The 18,757-nt window shown below is 38.0% G+C and overlaps 1 protein-coding gene across 7 annotated transcripts in view; it reads right to left on the bottom strand.

The window, feature by feature from the left end:
• Positions 1-1,289: 1,289 nt before the first annotated feature.
• Positions 1,290-18,757, bottom strand: part of cxxc4 (CXXC finger protein 4) — an 86,246-nt gene continuing 68,778 nt past the window's right edge. For 3 of the 7 annotated variants that reach the window (XM_062982534.1, XM_062982536.1, XM_062982537.1), the window contains exon 3: positions 1,290-17,037. In XM_062982534.1, the coding sequence (XP_062838604.1) occupies positions 16,852-17,037 (186 nt within the window). In that variant the 3' untranslated portion in view covers positions 1,290-16,851. The remainder of the gene's footprint in view (positions 17,038-18,757) is intronic. The other 4 variants (XR_010006736.1, XM_062982538.1, XM_062982535.1 and 1 more) reach the window with 4 other exon arrangements.

Genomic DNA, 18,757 nt, shown 5'->3' on the forward strand with positions numbered 1-18,757 from the left:
CTGTGAATTTCCTAGGACTGTTTCTCCCAAAACTCAGAAAACTTATTTTTGTACTCCAACCCCCAGAGCCCCAGTTGACCTAGATTCTACTCTTTCTCATGCAGTTGCCCTTCCCACTTGCAACATTAATTTTATCAGTGGGACAGGGGTTTGAACATTTGGGAAGGCATTGTTGTCTTCTTCCTGACTCCCTAGTTATGTTGGTGTATGAATGGTGTGCAGTGTACTGAGTTGTGTGATGTTGTGGGGTCATTTCATCATCATGCTACACAAAATTTCCAAAATTCAAAATAGTGTATTTCTAGTCCCAAGAATTTTAAGTAAAGTATACTTGACCTGTATCATTAAATAAGTAGCTTAACAAGAATCTTGGCTAAAATGTCCAGTTCAAAAGCTACTAGAATTTAAATGGGGAGGAGACAAATTAACATCATATTTTTTTAGACCTTCAACAATTAGCATTCCAGGCAGAAATTTACTTCTTTTGGTTTCCTAATAATATAAAGGATTTTTTTTTCAATTACAACATCAACTAATACATGTGCTGTTACTGGATTCTGTATTCAACAGTCACAATTCAACACAAAGTAAAGAATGTGCAAATTCACTGGCCTCAATAAGCTAAAGTGAAGATAGTGCTGTGTTGGATTATAGCCAAAAACCTGAAGCTGTGTGAAGTCATTCTAGGTGTTAGTAACGACAATATAGATTTACAAGAGGAAGGAACCTGTTTTTCTTAAAGCTTGGGAATTTACAAGGCATCTAGCAAGTAGGACTTTGTACGAAGGTGTTACAACTTGTACTGAAACAACTTCATGTTTCTAGCTTTTTAAAAAATTAGAAGAATGATCATTTCTTTCACAGACTGGTATCACTAGATCAGTGGTTCTCAACTTTTGGTCCTCCAGGTGTTTTGGACTTCAATCCCACAATTCTGATCTGGTATGATCTGGTAAGTTGACGGGGACTTCTGGGAGTTGAAGTCCAAGACAACAGGAGGACCAAAGGTTGGGAACCACTGCACTAGCTCTTCTAGCTATAGAAAATGAAATGAAAGCTTTCTATACATTTTTTCCATAAAGATCTCTGTCACGTGAATGGACCAAGTAAATATTGTGGAAATTACTTTCATTCTAGTTCTAGCATGTCTGCTACTTGAACACAAAGTTTATTATCTGAAGAATTCTATCATATCATCAATTTTTTTTGTAATCAAAATGAATCCAACGAAGTTCAAAGCTCATTAAACATCAGTCAAATGTTAATAAAAACCAAAAACATTCTCCATACATTGTACCAAAATCACATTGACTTTATTAAAGTATTAATTAAGAATTTGAACCTTTTTGGTTATTTTGCATGAGTTGTTATCAAGGATAATAACTTTATTATTTAAGATCCCTCAAATGAAATCTCTTCATGTTCATGGAAAAAGGGACATCTGTAGAGTACTAAATTCCTTTATTCAACAACACAGAAATATCACAAAAACAACTTTACTGGGCAAACTGAATGGTTTTTTATACAGTTTTGTACATGCCCCATAAGTGATTTGAAATAAACACACCATTTTCCAAAACTGCTTTTCCCCTCATAATTGCACAAGCATACATACATTTTACACAAAAAAATCTATTAGAAAATGTAATAGATAACTGCACAGTTCAGAAATAGAACAGTGTGAAAAGAGTACATTGCTGTGGCCCATATTTTGGGATGGAGAAGAGGTAATCCCAACTCCCTGCAACTGTGAAAATGGAATGTTTTCTCATATTTGAGCTGTCTCTTTCATGCCAGGAATCAGCAGATCCCAGTGTGAAACTGCCAAATTTAATAAAAACAAAATCTGAAACATTTAGCTGTTACATGGGAACCAACCGTTTGATATCACTATGCAACCAACCATGATCAAAGACCTACCACTGCTTTTTGCTGGATGTAGTCGACCCTGAATGGTGTGTTCATTTAATTACTTTCTTCTTCGTCTTTTCCTCCCATTATTTGATTACAGACATAGCCAGTTTAAAGGCTTCATATGCTTTACTGTTAATTGTATGACTTTACATACCAGGGGATTCTGAACAAAAGGGAATATTTCTTTTTCTCTTGCAGAGTTTACTATTATTAATCTCTACATGTGCTTCACTTGCAGCTTTATAATTGAACAGGTTTATCTGGGGTATGGTATATATACTCACATTGTATTTGGTTTGACATATGAAGTGCTCGGTTTTTTTAAAAAAAAAACATTAAAATTACACTCCTTTGTCCTAACTCTGAGTCTTGTGTTTAATATGAGGCAGGCACAAAGTGGGTGTTACTTCTCCATTCAAGGAATTCTCTGGCAAGAAACTACTAGATCAGAGAGTGCGGATATGTGCGTGGTTCATATTATGAAACTTTTCTTATTTCCAGCACAAACCTATATAAGTCTACTTGAAAATAAGCTCCCCTGGCTGGTCTATAGTTTGCTTCAAGAAGCGTGCCCAGGGCTGCAGTCTTGAAGGAGGAAATACAAATTAGATTTAAGTTCCTAACAATATTCTATATTACAAATAATTTTGATAGAACATCAGGGAGAAAAGAGGATAAAAAAGCAGAAAACAAATTTCTTTCTTCAAAACACGAATAACTAAAACACTCTAAATATAGCAATACAACGTACAAATATTGGGTCCATGAAATGAAAATGCTTCATGATGTTGTAGAATTATACTTCAAACCATTTTAAAATAATTTCAGGAATCAAAATAATATATATTCATGTTTTCCTTCTTAAAAAACTAAGCGTTATCATGTGTGTTATTTTTTTTTAACAAAAATTGAGACTGACATGTAAAACATCACAATTACAATATACAAATTTGTTAGGTCTCTTAAAATCAAACAAACAAACCAGAACAAAACTCCAGAAATGAACCGACATTGACATGTGCAACATCAGGGTATTAGACAGGAAGTATATTACTGTGAATAATTGTACACCTAAAGTAAATTCTTCTGTGCCTGCTTTCGTTAAGAGTGATCACAAAAGTTCCTTCCAAACAAGGCAAGCTCAACAGCCAGGTGGACAAATAAGGCTTCAAAAATTTGCTTATGAGGATAATGGGTAAATAACCATTTGTTATTTAAACATTATGCTATGTACAAATTAATTGCTCAACAATTAAGGTACAGAATATGAAAGGAACTTATCCAGGATGGCACAGAACCAGGACTGCAGGGAGAGTTCTCCAGCAAGGATCAAGCCTTTGGAAAGCCAGCCCGATTTCATTGCATAGCCTGCTTTCCTGTGCTGACCACATGCCATCCATTAAGAGCTAGCAGAAAGAAGTGCTACATATAGTCCAAGAGTAATGGCTTTTCCAAAAATAAAAGCCCACAAAGACCTCCCGTGATGTTACAGGAGATGTTGGATGTGCCTCTTGGGATCCTTCCAGACTGCCATATAACCCAGAATATCAAGGCAGAAAATCCCACAATATCTGCTTTGAACTGGGTTATCTGAGCCCACACTGCCATGTATTCCAATACAAAGTAGAAAATGTGGGGTTGTTGTGTGTTTTTCGGGCTGTATGGCCATGTTATAGAAGTATTCTCTCCTGACATTTCGCTCACATCTATGGCAGGCATCCTCAGAGGTTGTGAGGTATATATACCTCACAAACATCAGGAGAAAATACTTCTGGAACATGGCCATACAGCCCGGAAAACACACAACAACCCTGTGATCCCGGCCATGAAAGTCTTTGACAACACAGAAAATGTGGGATTTTATTCAGCTATGTGGAAGGGGCCTTAGATGTCAGCTTCTTTGGACAGTAAAATTTTGGATTGTGTTCCTGGACCATCAGCATAGGTTAAGAAAGAGACAACACAGCCAAAACACTATCAACATGCCTGTATAAGTGGGGCTTGTATGTGTCTATGCTTTCTGAATGAAGTGCAAGATGCTGTTCTATGGGCCCTTGTTCTGTCTTGTGGCTGCCTGCTGCTTACAGGTGAGAAAAGAAACCAGGGTTGCGGGAGCCAGTTCAGACAACGTAGCTCTATGGGAAATGCAAGTGCACTCACAAGCTGAGGCAAGCCTTTATGTTCCTTCACCATTAGTAAGAGCAATGTCCCTTTTTAGGGTTTTCCAGCTGCAGTGAGTGAAATGGACACAAAGAAATAGAGTATAACCTTTTGTGCACAGAAAAGGGCATATGTGGAGGTAGACATGGAATTGCTGTATATACTGCCTGCTTGATGTAGGGCCTCAGATCATGGATCTAGATTCTAGATTAGGAGATTATCACATAGCAACTCTTTGCTATTCTACTTTAAATTCTCCTCTGGAATCCTGGCATTTGTAGTTTAGGGAGGGGACTTGAACATTTTCAGTCCTGGAACTCACTAAGCTACAAACTCCGGAATTACACAGGAAGCAGCCATAACATTTAAAGTCAGATAGCAGAGCTTCAAAGTATCTTGTGATAATTTCCTAGGAGTTTACATATTGAAACTCATTTTTAGTCCCTGTGAATTGATTGATCTACTTCCTATTGATTTGATGGACTTATTCTTGTTGAAATTAATATCTGAATTTTGGCCACAGTGTTTACCTTTAAACCTGTCTCAAAAAACCATGAATAAAACAATACAGAAATGTTGCTTTACTTCCTACAGCTATGGATGCACATGTAGGTCAGGACTATGTATCAGTAGAAAAGACCGGCAGCCTATTGTCATAAAACTTGGTACTATATCTGCTGTCACATGTTCCTCCTAACTATTCTGGCTCAAACAGATCAAAATGATTGATTATCTCCTGTCTGCTTGTTTCGTGGTTCTTTACACAGTTCTTTACATATTGGAGCATGTACTGTACATATGAAAAAAAAATACAAGGTGCAGCTCACATGAGAGGTAGAAATCTGCAATTAGGACATGGGAACATTCATTCACTTTTCATAAGACCTTGCTTTGAATTGCTACTATCTTTCATCCCTCCATAAATAGACTGTAGATTTTCTCTGCAGGATTTCCATTAGAAACACACAGAGAATGTCCCAAATATTTACAAAACTGATCAGTTAATCTAGAATGGCCTAAACTCGGTCCTCATAAAGTTAAGACCACAAATCTCATAGAAACCAATGTCTTTTAAAAGCAACCTTTAGACTGCAATGCTATAGTCCAAGGAATATATCCCTGGGACCACAGCATATCAGAATGGCAGGCTAGATATGTTAACAAATATACTTATTCCCATGCTGATAAGAAAAGCATATTGAGAAAATGCTTTTCGGCTTTTTAAAAAAGTTTGGACAAAATTCCTACTGTTGAGGGGAAAATGTGTGTGTGGGGGGGGGGGGGGGGGAGCTCCAAAATCCAGTTTGGCTACAAAAAGACAGGGCTTTTTTGGTTTGTTTTTTAACCAAAATACTTTTCTGAAGGAAAAGCCACCCACTAATTTCTACTTTTTGGCACAAATTAATATTTCACAAGTGTGAAGAAATTATTCAACATGCAGAAAATGTCTTGTAATCTGGTCCAGAAGGGAGAATACTTTTGCAATTTTTTGTACATGCAAAAATAAAATAAGCAAAACTTTGCATTCTTAGTCTCTCTTTACACTGTATCTTAACTCCTTTCCAGATTTACTGGGGTTGCTTAAAACCTAAGATCCAGGAAAGGATTGAATTAGTTCTACCTATTCTTCTGTCTATCTTGTAATAACCCAATGGGGATATGCTTCATCTATGGTGTCCTTACCCTTAGGATTGCTGTTTTAATCACTTTAACATTCTCCGGTGGCGAAGTGTGTTAAAGCGCTGAACTGCTGAACTTGCAGACCGAAAGGTCCCAGGTTCAAATCTGGGGAGCGGAGTGAGTGCCCGCAGTTAGCTCCAGCTTTTGCCAACCTGGCAGTTCAAAAACATGCAAATGTGAGTAGATCAATAGGTACCACTCCGGTGGGAAGGTAACGGTGTTCCATGCAGTCATGCCGGCCACATGACCTTGGAGATGTCTACGGATAACGCTGGCTCTTCGGCTTAGAAATGGAGATGAGCACCAACCCCCAGTCAGACACGACTGGACTTAATGTCAGGGGAAACATTTACCTTACCTAACATTCTCTTGATTTCAGTAAGACATGCCCTATAGCCTCATGTATAAGTCTATAAATCTTAGTTAAAAAGCCAACTCAAAAAACTTGGGTTGATGTACTTGGGTTAATGAGAATACCCTTATCAAAAAAGAAACCACCTCCTTCTCTGAGTACAATGGTGAAAAGTCAGAAACTTAGTCCATCTGACCTAAAAGAACCATCAACTTCCCCGTCTACTTTCTCCACTGTGATACCACTTCTGGACGTTTTGAATAACTGGATGGGGAAATGGCATGTCTGGCCCCCCGAGGTGGCATTTGTGCTTTCTTCTCTCCTTTGAATGACCCACACAACTTATCCATGGGTCAAACAGCAATCCCTAATTTTGGCCCCCAAACATGTCCTCAACTGATAGATGAAGTCAACTTATACATGAGCATATACGGCAAGTAGGTTTCATTTTCTTTGCATTATCTATCATATCCTTGCTGAGTGGTGTGCGAGAACTGATTTACTTTGTTGTTGTTACCTTGCAAATGTTACTTGAAGAGCTTATGTTGCCATAAAATTGATAGAAACCAACAATTAAAATCCAGGAACAAAACATTTGCTTTTAAAGGCAGCCGGAAACAGGTTAGAGAAAGGAAATGATTCATATTGATGGCCTTTTCTCCTTATCTTAAATCATAACACTTTGCTACTGTCCAAAACACCTAATACTCTTCAGGCTTATGAATTTTCTCGCTGATAGAATGAAAAGAAAGGAAACAAAACAAATTGAGATAACATTCCGGAGAAAATGCTCTGACTAGTTTTCCTATTATTGTGCCTGTCCGGGCATTAGAATTCTGCACATGAAATCCCCATTTTTGTGGCAACGTCTTCTGCTATATAGGAATAAACAATGTGAAATCAGTCTATTTCACATATATTTGAATGCCTATCTTCCTAAAGTGGAACGGCCAGTATGTTTTGGCTGTTTTGAAATTTGGGTAGAGGAGGTTAAGATGAGGAAAGAATTTTATAAAATGCAAAATTCAGCAATTAATATATGCAAAATAGCATATATTGGTACTTTAAACAAGTTAGCCAGAAATATGTATCTCTCATACAAATTCTGCATGTAATGAAATGTAGGTGGGAATCTTCACCTCAAGACATGAATCTCAGAGGCAGAAAACTAACTCTTTTTAGCATAACAGGACAATTGTGAGGATATCAAGCCAAAATATAAGTCATCCATCTATGTTATGGGATCTCAAATATGCATCTTTGGTTATGGAATGTATGCTGGAGTATAAGATTTGCCAAAATATAAAAATTAGACTATCCATTCATACTAGAAGAACTAGAAGCCCATACAACCAGCCTCTGGCTTACAAAGCTTTACAAACTTCCAGCATGTTTTCAGTGGTCACCCAGACACTTTGTGCACTAAGGAAAGCTATTTTTAATTACAATATGCAAGCATGATGATTTGGCTGAAGTTTGCAGGATGCCAAGATGGCTCTCTCACATTCCACATCCATGCTGTCTTTAGCACAATTGGGGCTGTGCACATCCCTAAACACCTTCCCCACCCCACATATTTTTCTTCTCCATCTATTTTTTTTGTTATCTTCTTTGAAGTGCACAATGTTCTGCTTTCTAACAAGATGGCTACAGATATGTTACCTTGATATGGTTTGAAATGTACTATCCTACCTTGTTTCATTTCTGATTGGTTTTAAGAACAGCCTGAGCAGGAAAGTGAATGAATTGGAGAATTCCACCTATTGTGAATGGGACCAGTATAAGGAAACCAAGCAGGGTAAATCATAATACATTAGGCCCTCCATTTTGGCGAGGGTTAGGGATGCAGGACCTTATGAAAGTGGAAAAACTATAATTTAAAAAACCACCATTAAAAAATTTTGAAACAACATCTCAGGTCTTTCACAGCCACTATGTGGTCAATTTCCATGGGAAATTGCCTATAGGATCACTCTGCAGGATGTAAAGATCCAAGAGACAGCTTCTTTCTAGAAATCTCTAACCAGTCGTTCTCAACCTGACATCCCAAGATGTTTTTGGCCTTCAACTCCCAGAAATCCCAACAGCTGGTAAACTGGCTGGGATTTCTGGGAGTTGTAGGCCAAAAACATCTGGGGACACCAGGTTGAGAACCTCTGCTCTAGACCTTCCAGCATGACTCTGTGGTCAATTTCGAGCTGAAATTGATCATAGAGTTGTCCTGAAGGGCCCTGAGATGTCTGGAGAAGAGCATATAAATCAAATCTGCCAATAATCGGATTTACAAAAGTTAAACCTGCAAATGTGGAGGACCAACTGTAGTAATAACTCATTTTCTATCTTTCATTTTTTATTAAAAGTGCTAACATTTGTGAAAATCTTACAAGAGATCAGAATCTTGTGATGTAGGAGAGAAGATTGCAGAGATTATGAAATTTCATCTAAATTTGCAAAATAGTCTAAGAACTAAAATTGCACATGGAGCAAAATAGTTTTGAGATACTGTGTAAAGCATTCTCACTCTCCCAGTAAAGCAACTTTTCACTGGAAGGTAAATATATGGAGTGATATATTCCTGCTCCTTTCAAGACATTGCCTGTTTTGACTTAATATCTTAAAACAATTTGGAAATAACTCTGTGTAACATTAATTTTGGATATCAATTGATAATGTAAACTCAATTTTGTGGTGGAATACAAAACCAATTAACTGACAAGTGGATGTTGCAGTAAAGCTCTTTCAGAAGCAATGCAAGTGTAGCATCTCTGCTCTAATATAGTGCTCATGAAGATTAATTCTTACATCATGTGTCTTTCCTTCTATACAACAGTATGGTCTGAAGATATCAGGTGGATTCATCATTATCTTTACTCCATTCCAATTTTGCATTAGGAATCAATGGAGAAGCACATGGTTTATTAAAAAAACACAACCCAACAACAATAGTGCTGCCTCTGCTACTGCCGTTATTGGACAACTGGCAAAAATAATACTTAAAGCTTGGATTTATTGCTCCGGGTTGAATTTGCAGAACCACATGGTTGTGTACAAACAGTTAATCTCCATAGATGCTCAGATGTGATTGTCTCTTTGTGTCTAAACACATAAAATACAAGCTGCTATCTGTACAGTTTACAGTACTGAAACACATATATTGGCAAATGAAGTATAGATATGGTACTTTGTAAAGATACATTATTTTATAGCAGGGGTTTACCCAAACTTTTTTTACAGCCACTTTAAAAATAGACAACAACTTCACTAGTATAGCTAAATTACATCAAAAAAGAATTTGGGTGTACTGAATGTGAGTAAATTGGCCAATTTCCCAGGGTCCCAGATATGGTGGTCTCCTGATAAGAGAGTGGCCCTCACAAAGCTGGTGAATGTTCTCTTCTGTGGAGTGTTTTCTTATTAAGAGGGCCTTTAGAGAGGAAAGCAATGGGCAACAGTTAACACTGGAACCAAATGCAAATAATGCAGTTGAGTCATTTGAGAGAGGAAGGGTGAAATGACTGCAAGAGGGTTCTCTGAACAGCATGACAACATAAGAAAACAAAAACTAATGCATGGAAGGGACACAGCATTCATATAAAAGTGAAGACAGTAAACATGATGGAAAAAGAGGTAAAACAGTACTATCTTATGTTCAGGCATTTCTGCAGGGAAGGGAATGTTCTTTTGTATCTCATATTCTGTTCTCCAAAGCTTCCAAAGCTCCTTTTCCCCATCTTACCTGGAGACCACTCTACTTCATAATTTGTTGTCTGTTTGGGTTTTTTTCTTTTTTGAGGAAACCCCTATACATAAATGAAAATAGGATCTGAATATATTCTCCAGTGGTGGACTAAGCAGTTTCTTAAAACAAGACTTCAGGCTGCCTTGAAAATAAGATATACTACTGCTTAAAAGAACCATCGGAATGCTTCGGCGCTGGGAACAGGTGTTCTCTATAAAAAAAAGCAAGAAAACAAGTTAAGCTTTCTTTCCATTGTACTGAAAGATTTCTTTTTCTTTATTAATGTTTTAATTCTGCTACTCCTTTATATATCAGTTGTACTTTTATAGTGCAAGTGCCAATCTACTCAGAAGCAAGTACTACTGAGTTCAATGGAGCTTACTCCCAGACAAGTATTTGTAGGATTGCAACCTTAAGTTAACATAGCAGTATTGCAGCACCTTTTGGAACTTTAAAGGAAAATGTCTTCAGCATAGAAACTGTGCTTTTTGCAATCAAAAGTCCTGATTTAGATTTTAAAACAGTCCTTAAGTGAATCACTAACAATCAGAGCAAATGTTCCACCAACGGATATCACCTGCCTATCAACCACTTAGTAAATGTGTATGGCGCTTACTCGCATTTATTTTTAGTCAAGAAGCACACATTTGGCATTAAAAAACAAAGCAAAGAAAATATTTCTAACAAAAAACAAAGTGGTAATTAAAACAACAAAGAATTTTGTGGCACCTTGAGAACTAACAATTGAAGCCTGCACATGTCCACTCATGAGTTAAAATCACTATGTTCAACTGGATTTGCTTCCAGGCAAGTGTGTCCATAGAACTGTTGCTAAAATTATTTTGGCAGGAAATAAGAATTAAAGATTCAACTGTATGCTAATCTGTTTTAGTGAGTCTGATCAACTTCATTTTGACAATAGCTGGTGTTTCCCCATGGTATTGAGTTCTTCTATTGTTGTTCTATTATATTTTGTTATATTGTATTGTTCTGGGCATGGCCCCATGTAAGCCACCCCGAGTCCCCATTGGGGAGGTGGTGGCGGGGTATAAATAAAGTTTATTAATATTATTATTATTATTCTATATATGCTATGCTTAAAATGCTATAGTTGCAATATTACATGTCCAGGGCCAACAACCAGACATTAAAGTTACATACAGTGCCAGACACTGAGAACATCCTCTTAAACAACTAACAAGCTCTAACTACATGCTGTCCTGGTCACATAGATCTCAGATAACTCTAGAATTCCATAAAGTGATGATGCTCCAAATAAACTTTATCAACCTTAACCAGTGCTGTGAGTAGGTTGGTCTGAAAGCAGTGCGGAGTTCTGTTGGATCCTTGGGCCAAATATACTGTTTGTTCTCTGTTTGCCTTCCTGCTCAGTTTCAGGGCTCATCCAAGTTCGGTATCTCATTACAGTACGGCTGATATTTTAGTCCTACCCCATAATTGCATTATGTGCTTCCATGGGTACAGTAGGATAGTTAGACTTTCAAGCTTAAGAGGTTCACTTTGATTTCTTTTTAAAAAAACTAGTTTTGGATGTGACACAGTTTTGAGGAGACAATGACAGTGGGAAAAACAGAGCTTTTTAAAAGTGACTAACAAGGTGTTTAGGCTGATATGTAAATTACTCAGAGATATTTTCTGGCTGCAGGTGTGTGTGCGTGCGGGGGAGGGGGGGATTGTTTCAATGAAGGGTGGAAAAATCAGGACCAGATTGGGCCCAAGTCTGTTTTTTTTTTTTCCATTATGTTTGGTTTGGTTTTGTATCCCACTCCCCCCCCCCCCCCAATGCTTGTGTTCTGTACATTTTTTGTCAGAAAATGTATAGAAGAGTGAGCAGGCAGTAATGTAAAACAACTTTGGGGTCAGTTTTCCCTCTTGGAGTCTTCCAAGTTTTTGTGATAAACTATTTTAATCTCCTGAATGGAACATTACATTAATAGCCATTTTCCAACTCCAGAAGTAAATTTTCAACAACTTTAAGAGTTCTTTAACTTTTTTTGGTATTTTTGGAAGCTTGTGTGTGCCCACGATAGGCCCATAAGCCGAAAATTAGCCTCCATACATACTGAAGATTTACATCCTTCTTTTAAATAATACAAATGCTAAGTCAGTGGTGAGTGTCTATTCCTTTTGCTGTCATTGTGTTTTCAAATCTCAAACTCAGTTTCTGGGGAATGCTTCTAAAAGCTGGCTATAGGAAAGAGAAATGATATACCGCTGGAAGGCATCCAGAGGAGGGCAGCTAAACTGATCAAATGTCTGGAGACCATGTCTGGAGATGAGTCTTATAGAACTGGGTGTGTTTAGTCTGAGAAGAGAAGGCTGAGATGAGATATGATAGCCATGTATAAATATGTAAAAGGATGCCAAGAGGAAAAGGGAGCAGGCTTGTTTTCTGCAGCCCTGGAAACTAGGACTTAGAGCAATGGTTTCAAATTACAGAAAAGGAATTCCACCTCAACATTAGGATGAAGTTCCTGACTGTAAGAGCTATTCAGCAGTGGAACTCTCTGCCTTGGGGTGTGGTGGAAGCTCCTTCCTTGAAAGCTTTTAAACAGAGGTTGGATAGCCATCTGTCAGGGGTACTTTCATTGTGCTTGAGACCATGTGGTCTCTTCCAACTCTATTATTCTAGGATTCTAGTGTATAGGAACATTTTAGAGGCTAGTATAAGGAACCCCCGTGTTCTAGTCATTCCCATTTCCTCTAGCCAGGGAAGTCATATATGCAAGCTTTCTGACCTGCACATCCACAAGAAATAATACTGTTGTCAAGCAACAGCAGAAAGAGTAGTCCTTCCCAATTTCTGAACCTTCTCCCCTTTATTCTTGATGATCAGGTAGTGTCCAAACATCTGTTGACATCTGTTGACACCTTAGGTGTCCTAGAAAAAGGGCAAACAACATTGCCAAGGGAATGTGAAAGATTTCTCAGTTTCTATAATGCTAGAAAATTTGGAAACTGGGTGATAATTTCATTTTGGGAGGCGGAATTTTCTCAGTTGGAGCCTCCTGCCTCTTGTTAGGTGAACAAGAGCCAGGAGTTTCTCCCAAAGTCAACATGGATAAAAAAAGTTAGTCTGGTTCACTGAGTTATATTTGGAGATAGTTAATTCCTCAAACAAAACGTTACTAGGAAAATTGGTCTGGGAAATGATTGTTTAGCATTTTTCTTTCTTTTGCTGCTTCTTAATTCTCTCATTCTGTTTTATTTGATTTTAGATAAACCTTTATTTGGAAGGAGCACAACAGAAAACATGATTTAAAAAAGATAAGGGTGATTTTATTGTCTTAAATACAATGGAGATGGTACCCGCCCCTCTTCTCTACACCCCCTTCTCTCCCAGCCTTAATTTTCATAAGTAGTCAAATTTATTTTATCATCCTGAGGCAGAGCATTACATATGTTTTTATATTGCATGTATAGCACTTGAAAATACACACATTTCCCCATGTACAATTGTGAGTAACATGTATCCTATATCTAATATCTGTGTGGAAGAAAGCATTTTGGCAGGATGGTGCTTCTGCTACATAAAAAAATGTATCTGGACAAAAGAAATCATTCTTCTACAAATCCTTTAAATGAAACAAACCATTGCAACTTATTGGGCTCAACATGAGATTCAGTAGTAGTACAATGAGACAATTATAGTCCTATGGTTCCACTTTAACTGCCATGGCAACAGACTATGTTTGTAATTCAGTGAAGAATGACAGGACTCCAACTGAGAATTCTTGGTACCTTTCCCTAAACTGTAGATCCCAGAATTCAATGAAGTTTTGCTACAGCAGTTAAAGTGAAGCCATAGTACTAAAATTGTGTGATGTAAAAGGCCCTCAGGCATAGTCTACTACTTGAACTTTGCATTGCAGAGGGATGTGTATGTATCACCTCTTTTGGTCTAATATCCATCTCCATTTACAAAATCATCATCATTATCACTATCGCCCTTATCTGCCAAGAGAACATCAGGAAACTATTTGAACTAGATTTCTCCATGATGGTATTCTTGTTTGTAGGAATTTAAAGGTTATAGTCAAAAGTGTTGTCTTCCACTAGAATTGGTTTCAAGATAATTCTATACTCTCATTCTTCTATATGCATAAATACCTAGCTTTACATACCCTCTAAGTATCTCAATACAGTAGGGACAGTCCCAATTATCTCTCTTGAACCATGTACTTTTAAAATGTTCTAGTTTCTTTCTCCTCCTCTCATTTTTCTCCTTTGTCGTAATCTAATTTCAGTTGCTGCCAAGTCCAGAATCCAAAAGCACTTTGCATGCAGTTAACTCACCAGTGGGGAGCGGAGAAATTGAATTTTGCCCTTCGTAATAGCATCAGGTAAAAGCAAACTACTACAACCTCTCCTAGCTCATCTGTTTGTCCTCATTTAATAAGGTTTGCCATTTTGATCACAGTCTAATGTTACTTGGACATGCAGCTCCCAATTTTCATCTTTGAAATGTTGGGACGTTTGGATTTATCTGAGACTGTGAAAAGTAAGGATTTCAGCCATGCCATTATACATACACACATTATACAGCCAACACATAACTTACTTCTGCTCATTACTCACAGCAACCCTGAATTTGCATACATTTACATCATGCTTTACATTAAGTTTTTTTCTTTGTAAGTATTCAAGGATTTCTGCTACTTTGTATGCAATGCCACGAAGGAAAACTTCTAGTTCCATTTAACACAATGGTTCTCAACCTGTGGGTTCTCAGATGTTTTGGCCTTCACCTCCCAAAAATCCTAACAGCTGGTAAACTGGCTGGAATTTCTGGGAGTTGTAGACCAAAACACCTGGAGACCCACACATTGAAACCCACTGATTTAACATAAGATGATGTGTGAAACTAGTCCAAATAACTAGAGGGAGGAAAACTATTCCTTTAACTCTATTCCTTGAACTCTAACTCTGTAGTCTTTTGATGGTGCCAAGGCCAAACTATATAAATTGGCCCAAACTAGGCTGCAATCCTGTACACACTTACCTGGGAGCAACTCCCAATGAACTCATTATTTATTGAGTACAGCTGCTTTTGTAGGAGAAGCTGCTTTGTACTTACATTGCTCCTAGATAAAATAAGCACACAATGCCAAATTGTGATTGGTGTTTTAAAGAGTGTTGGAGAAAGTTTGGAGTAGTACACTGCTGTGCAGCAATTCCTTGCTCCCCAGCCCTGCTGCTCACTCCAATCAGATTGGTAGTTTTTGCAGAACTACAAATGAGGACTAAGAGGCATGAAATCACTGCAGGGGAAGGGAGAGCAGGTGGCAGGGAGAGAAATGTGCACATCTCAAGGCATCTCTAAGTACAATAACATAATGCCACCAAACCTTCATTTGTAATTATGTCTGAATACATCTAGAGTGTTATCAGAAACACAGATTGCCCACTTTGCTCTGAAATACATATATCATGGATTTTATAAGTAGGATATTAGGACAGAAAACCTTTAATATAATGTCCCTCAAACTGGTGACCTCCAGATGTGTCAGACTGCAATTTTTACAATAATCACATGTGGTGAATGGCTGTGATGGATGAGAATTATGGCAGTCGTAGTTTAACAAATCTAGAGGTCATCAAGTTGGAGGAGAGTGCTTTAATAAATCCTTGCATTTCCACTTTCATGGTTGGTATGCATACATAGAAAATGAATCAATGGTCCAAAAAAGCAATAACATCAATAATATAAGCAATATTTAATAGCTGTGGATTAAACCATTTTTTGTGGAAAATAAAGACATAAAAAGCATCAATAAAGCAAATACATTAAAACATGTTGAAAAAAATATCCCCCAATCTTCAACGGCCCTGGGAACAGATAAAAAAAAACTTTCTGGAGTAGGGAGTTCCATATTCTGAGTGCCACCAACAGGTAAGGCCCTTTTGTATATCCCAATAATATTACAGAGGAAAGAACAGAGGGGCCTATCAGATTACCTTAACAGGTAACAGGTGTGTGTATGTGTATGAGAGAGTTCGTGGGGATCCATTGGCTATTCTACTCATAATACTCTAAAGACTTTACAATGGATTGCCAGCACTTGCAGCTGAAACAAATTTGTAGCCAGTGTGGATGGTAAAACAATGGAGTAACATGCTTCAAAAAATTGACTTCAATCAGGGTTCTTAGAGCAACACTTCTTTACTAGATGAAATTTTCAGTCTTCAAAGAGAGCTCCACACACAACATGTTACAGCAATTTAGTTTCAGTCTAAGCCATACATGCGTATGACCAGGTCTGCTCTTCACAGAAACTGACACAGTAGGCAGGCACATCAACCTATGCTGGGAAAAATAACTCTGAGGTGGAGCCAACATGTGGCTATCCAGGGATAATGCCAGATTCAGGAGCATTTCTAAGCTGAGGGGAGTGCAACCCCTTCCAGATAAGATATCCTGTGTAGACATCTTAACTAAGAGCTGCTCTATTTTACTAGGACCAAATTAATAATGTTCTCCCACATCCAGCCCATCACTGACCTCTAAAAAGTGATTCATAACCTGGACTGAGATAGGGAGGAGATGTAGAGTTGAGTGGCATTTGCATATTTATTATAGTCTGTACAGTTTCTCCAAATAGAACCCTTTCAGGCGCCAAAGCAATGGGCTGTTGTTCTCCTTCTGGACACTCTTCAACAGCAAAGACTACTGTCACTGGAATATGGTCTCCCCAAATTTAGCGAAACAATCCAGGAGGATATCATGGTTGATGGTATCAAAGCACAGCCGAGAAGGTGCAGCAGAAGTAATGCAGAAGTAATAGAGAAGCTCTCCATCTGTCCAGCTCCCAATGCAGATCATCCAACAGCATGAACAAGGCCATTTCATGAGATGAAAGCCAGATTGAAATCTGTCTGGCATGCCTTATCCAGGGAATTCTGGGATTACAGCAAAGCAACTCATCCAAGAATACTGGACAATGAACAATAATTACCAAGGATAGTAGAATCTAGTGTGAACTAATCACTGTGACTTTGAAATAGGTGGCACAGCTCTGTCTCTCAGGGAAGCATTAATCACCTGCTCCATCCACTCAGCCTGTCCTCCTCTGTCCTCCTCCTTAACTAGCCAAGATGAGTAAGGATCAAGTGCACAGATCGCCGGCCTCACACTTCCAAGAATCCTGCCCACATCCTCAGGCTGCACAAGCTGAAAAGAATTCACAACAGAAGAAGCAGCTGCTGAAGATATACCAATGGATATTGTCAATGATTTAAAAAATGGTGACATAGTGGGCTACCAAGGACTCCGCCCCACCTCCCCTCTGAAGGGCCTGATTTAAAAGCCCCTTAATTCAGAAAAGATACACTTCCATACATCCTACCTATATATTCTCAGATGTAAGCCCATGACTTTAGTGCAGTGGTTCTCAACCTGGGGTCCCCAGATGTTTTTGGCCCACAACTCCAAGAAATCCAGTCTCTTTACCAGCTGTTAGGATTTCTGGGAGGGGAAGGCCAAAAATATCTGGGGACCCACAGGTTGGGAACCATTGATTTAGTGACGCCTCCTCCAAGACAAGGTTAAAGGGTATGCAACTTTGGTTTACTAAATGCTATGAGCAAGGAGATGGCCAGAGTCCTTTTTTTGCCTTCATTATTCATAGATTAACAATATGGGCACTGTTACAAGGAAAACTGACATATCATAGGGTAAAGATGATGGACACAATCATAATGTTTTTTATGGATTTTAACTGAAATTTTTAATGTTTTAATGTTTGTATATTTGTAGATTTTAAATTGTATTGAAATGCTTTTAATATAAGCCGCTTTGAGTCTCCTTGTGGAGAGAAAAGGCAGGGTATAAATAAACATAAATAAATAAAATAAACACAATTCATTGGTAACTTACTAAAACCCATTGACATGAATTGAAATTATACAAGATTATGACACACAAAAAACAAAGTAGGGATTTTTGGAACCTCCCCCACCTTGAATGAGTAGTATTAAAACACATATTAGAGTAATGTGCTTACTAGCAGTTACTATTCATTAAGACGGGATTCTCAACCTGTGGGTACCCTGATGTTTTGGCCTTCAATTCCTAGAAATCGTAACAGCTGGTAAACCAGCTGGGATTTCTGGGAGTTGTAGGCCAAAACACCTGGGGACCCACAGGTTGAGAACCACTGCATTAAGATAAAACTGCCATAATGTTTTATGTTCATCACCCACTCTAAACCTATAGCATAAGAATCAATTATGTTATACTATAAATGACTACTGGAATTAAAAACAGGGGAGAAACATCTTAATAATACAATTTCCATACAGAACCTGAACATACACCCAGAACTTCAGGACTGTATTTGGTATTTCCACATTTCAGGACAGAAATTTATTTTTTCTAAGTACCCTTGTTCTGTGCTGATGCACAGAGATGTCACATGTGCACTTCTTGTCCTAAAGCAAAGTAAACATTTTTTTCAAAGCAACCAAGAAATAGCACATATTTCTGCCAGACGTTCCAGGCAGCCCTGTGCAGGCTATAAGATGGCTGCTGATAGTAAACAAGGTACACAGATGTATAATTTATAAAGAAGTTGAGTATAAAAGGAGATGGAGTTCCAAATGACGCCAAGCAACTTATGGGTGTCCAAATGTAATTCAAAGGTGCATAAAAGGGCCTACATGTAAATGGCACTCTTGTTTGAGCAAGGTATTGAAAAAAAAACATTTAAAAAAATCCTTCCCCACACAACAAAGAAATGAAAGGCTTGAAGACAGTTTCCCTCCCACCTCTGTTTTCTCAGCATTTTTAGTCAGACATGGCATATCAAATGGCAGAAAGGAAAGGTCAATCAAACCTGGTCTCTAAATATGCATAATACTAATTGGAAGAATGAAGGTGTGCTCAATGTTTG

The sequence above is a fragment of the Anolis carolinensis genome, chromosome 5, assembly GCF_035594765.1.
Source record: "Anolis carolinensis isolate JA03-04 chromosome 5, rAnoCar3.1.pri, whole genome shotgun sequence".
NCBI classification, from domain to species: domain Eukaryota; kingdom Metazoa; phylum Chordata; class Lepidosauria; order Squamata; family Dactyloidae; genus Anolis; species Anolis carolinensis.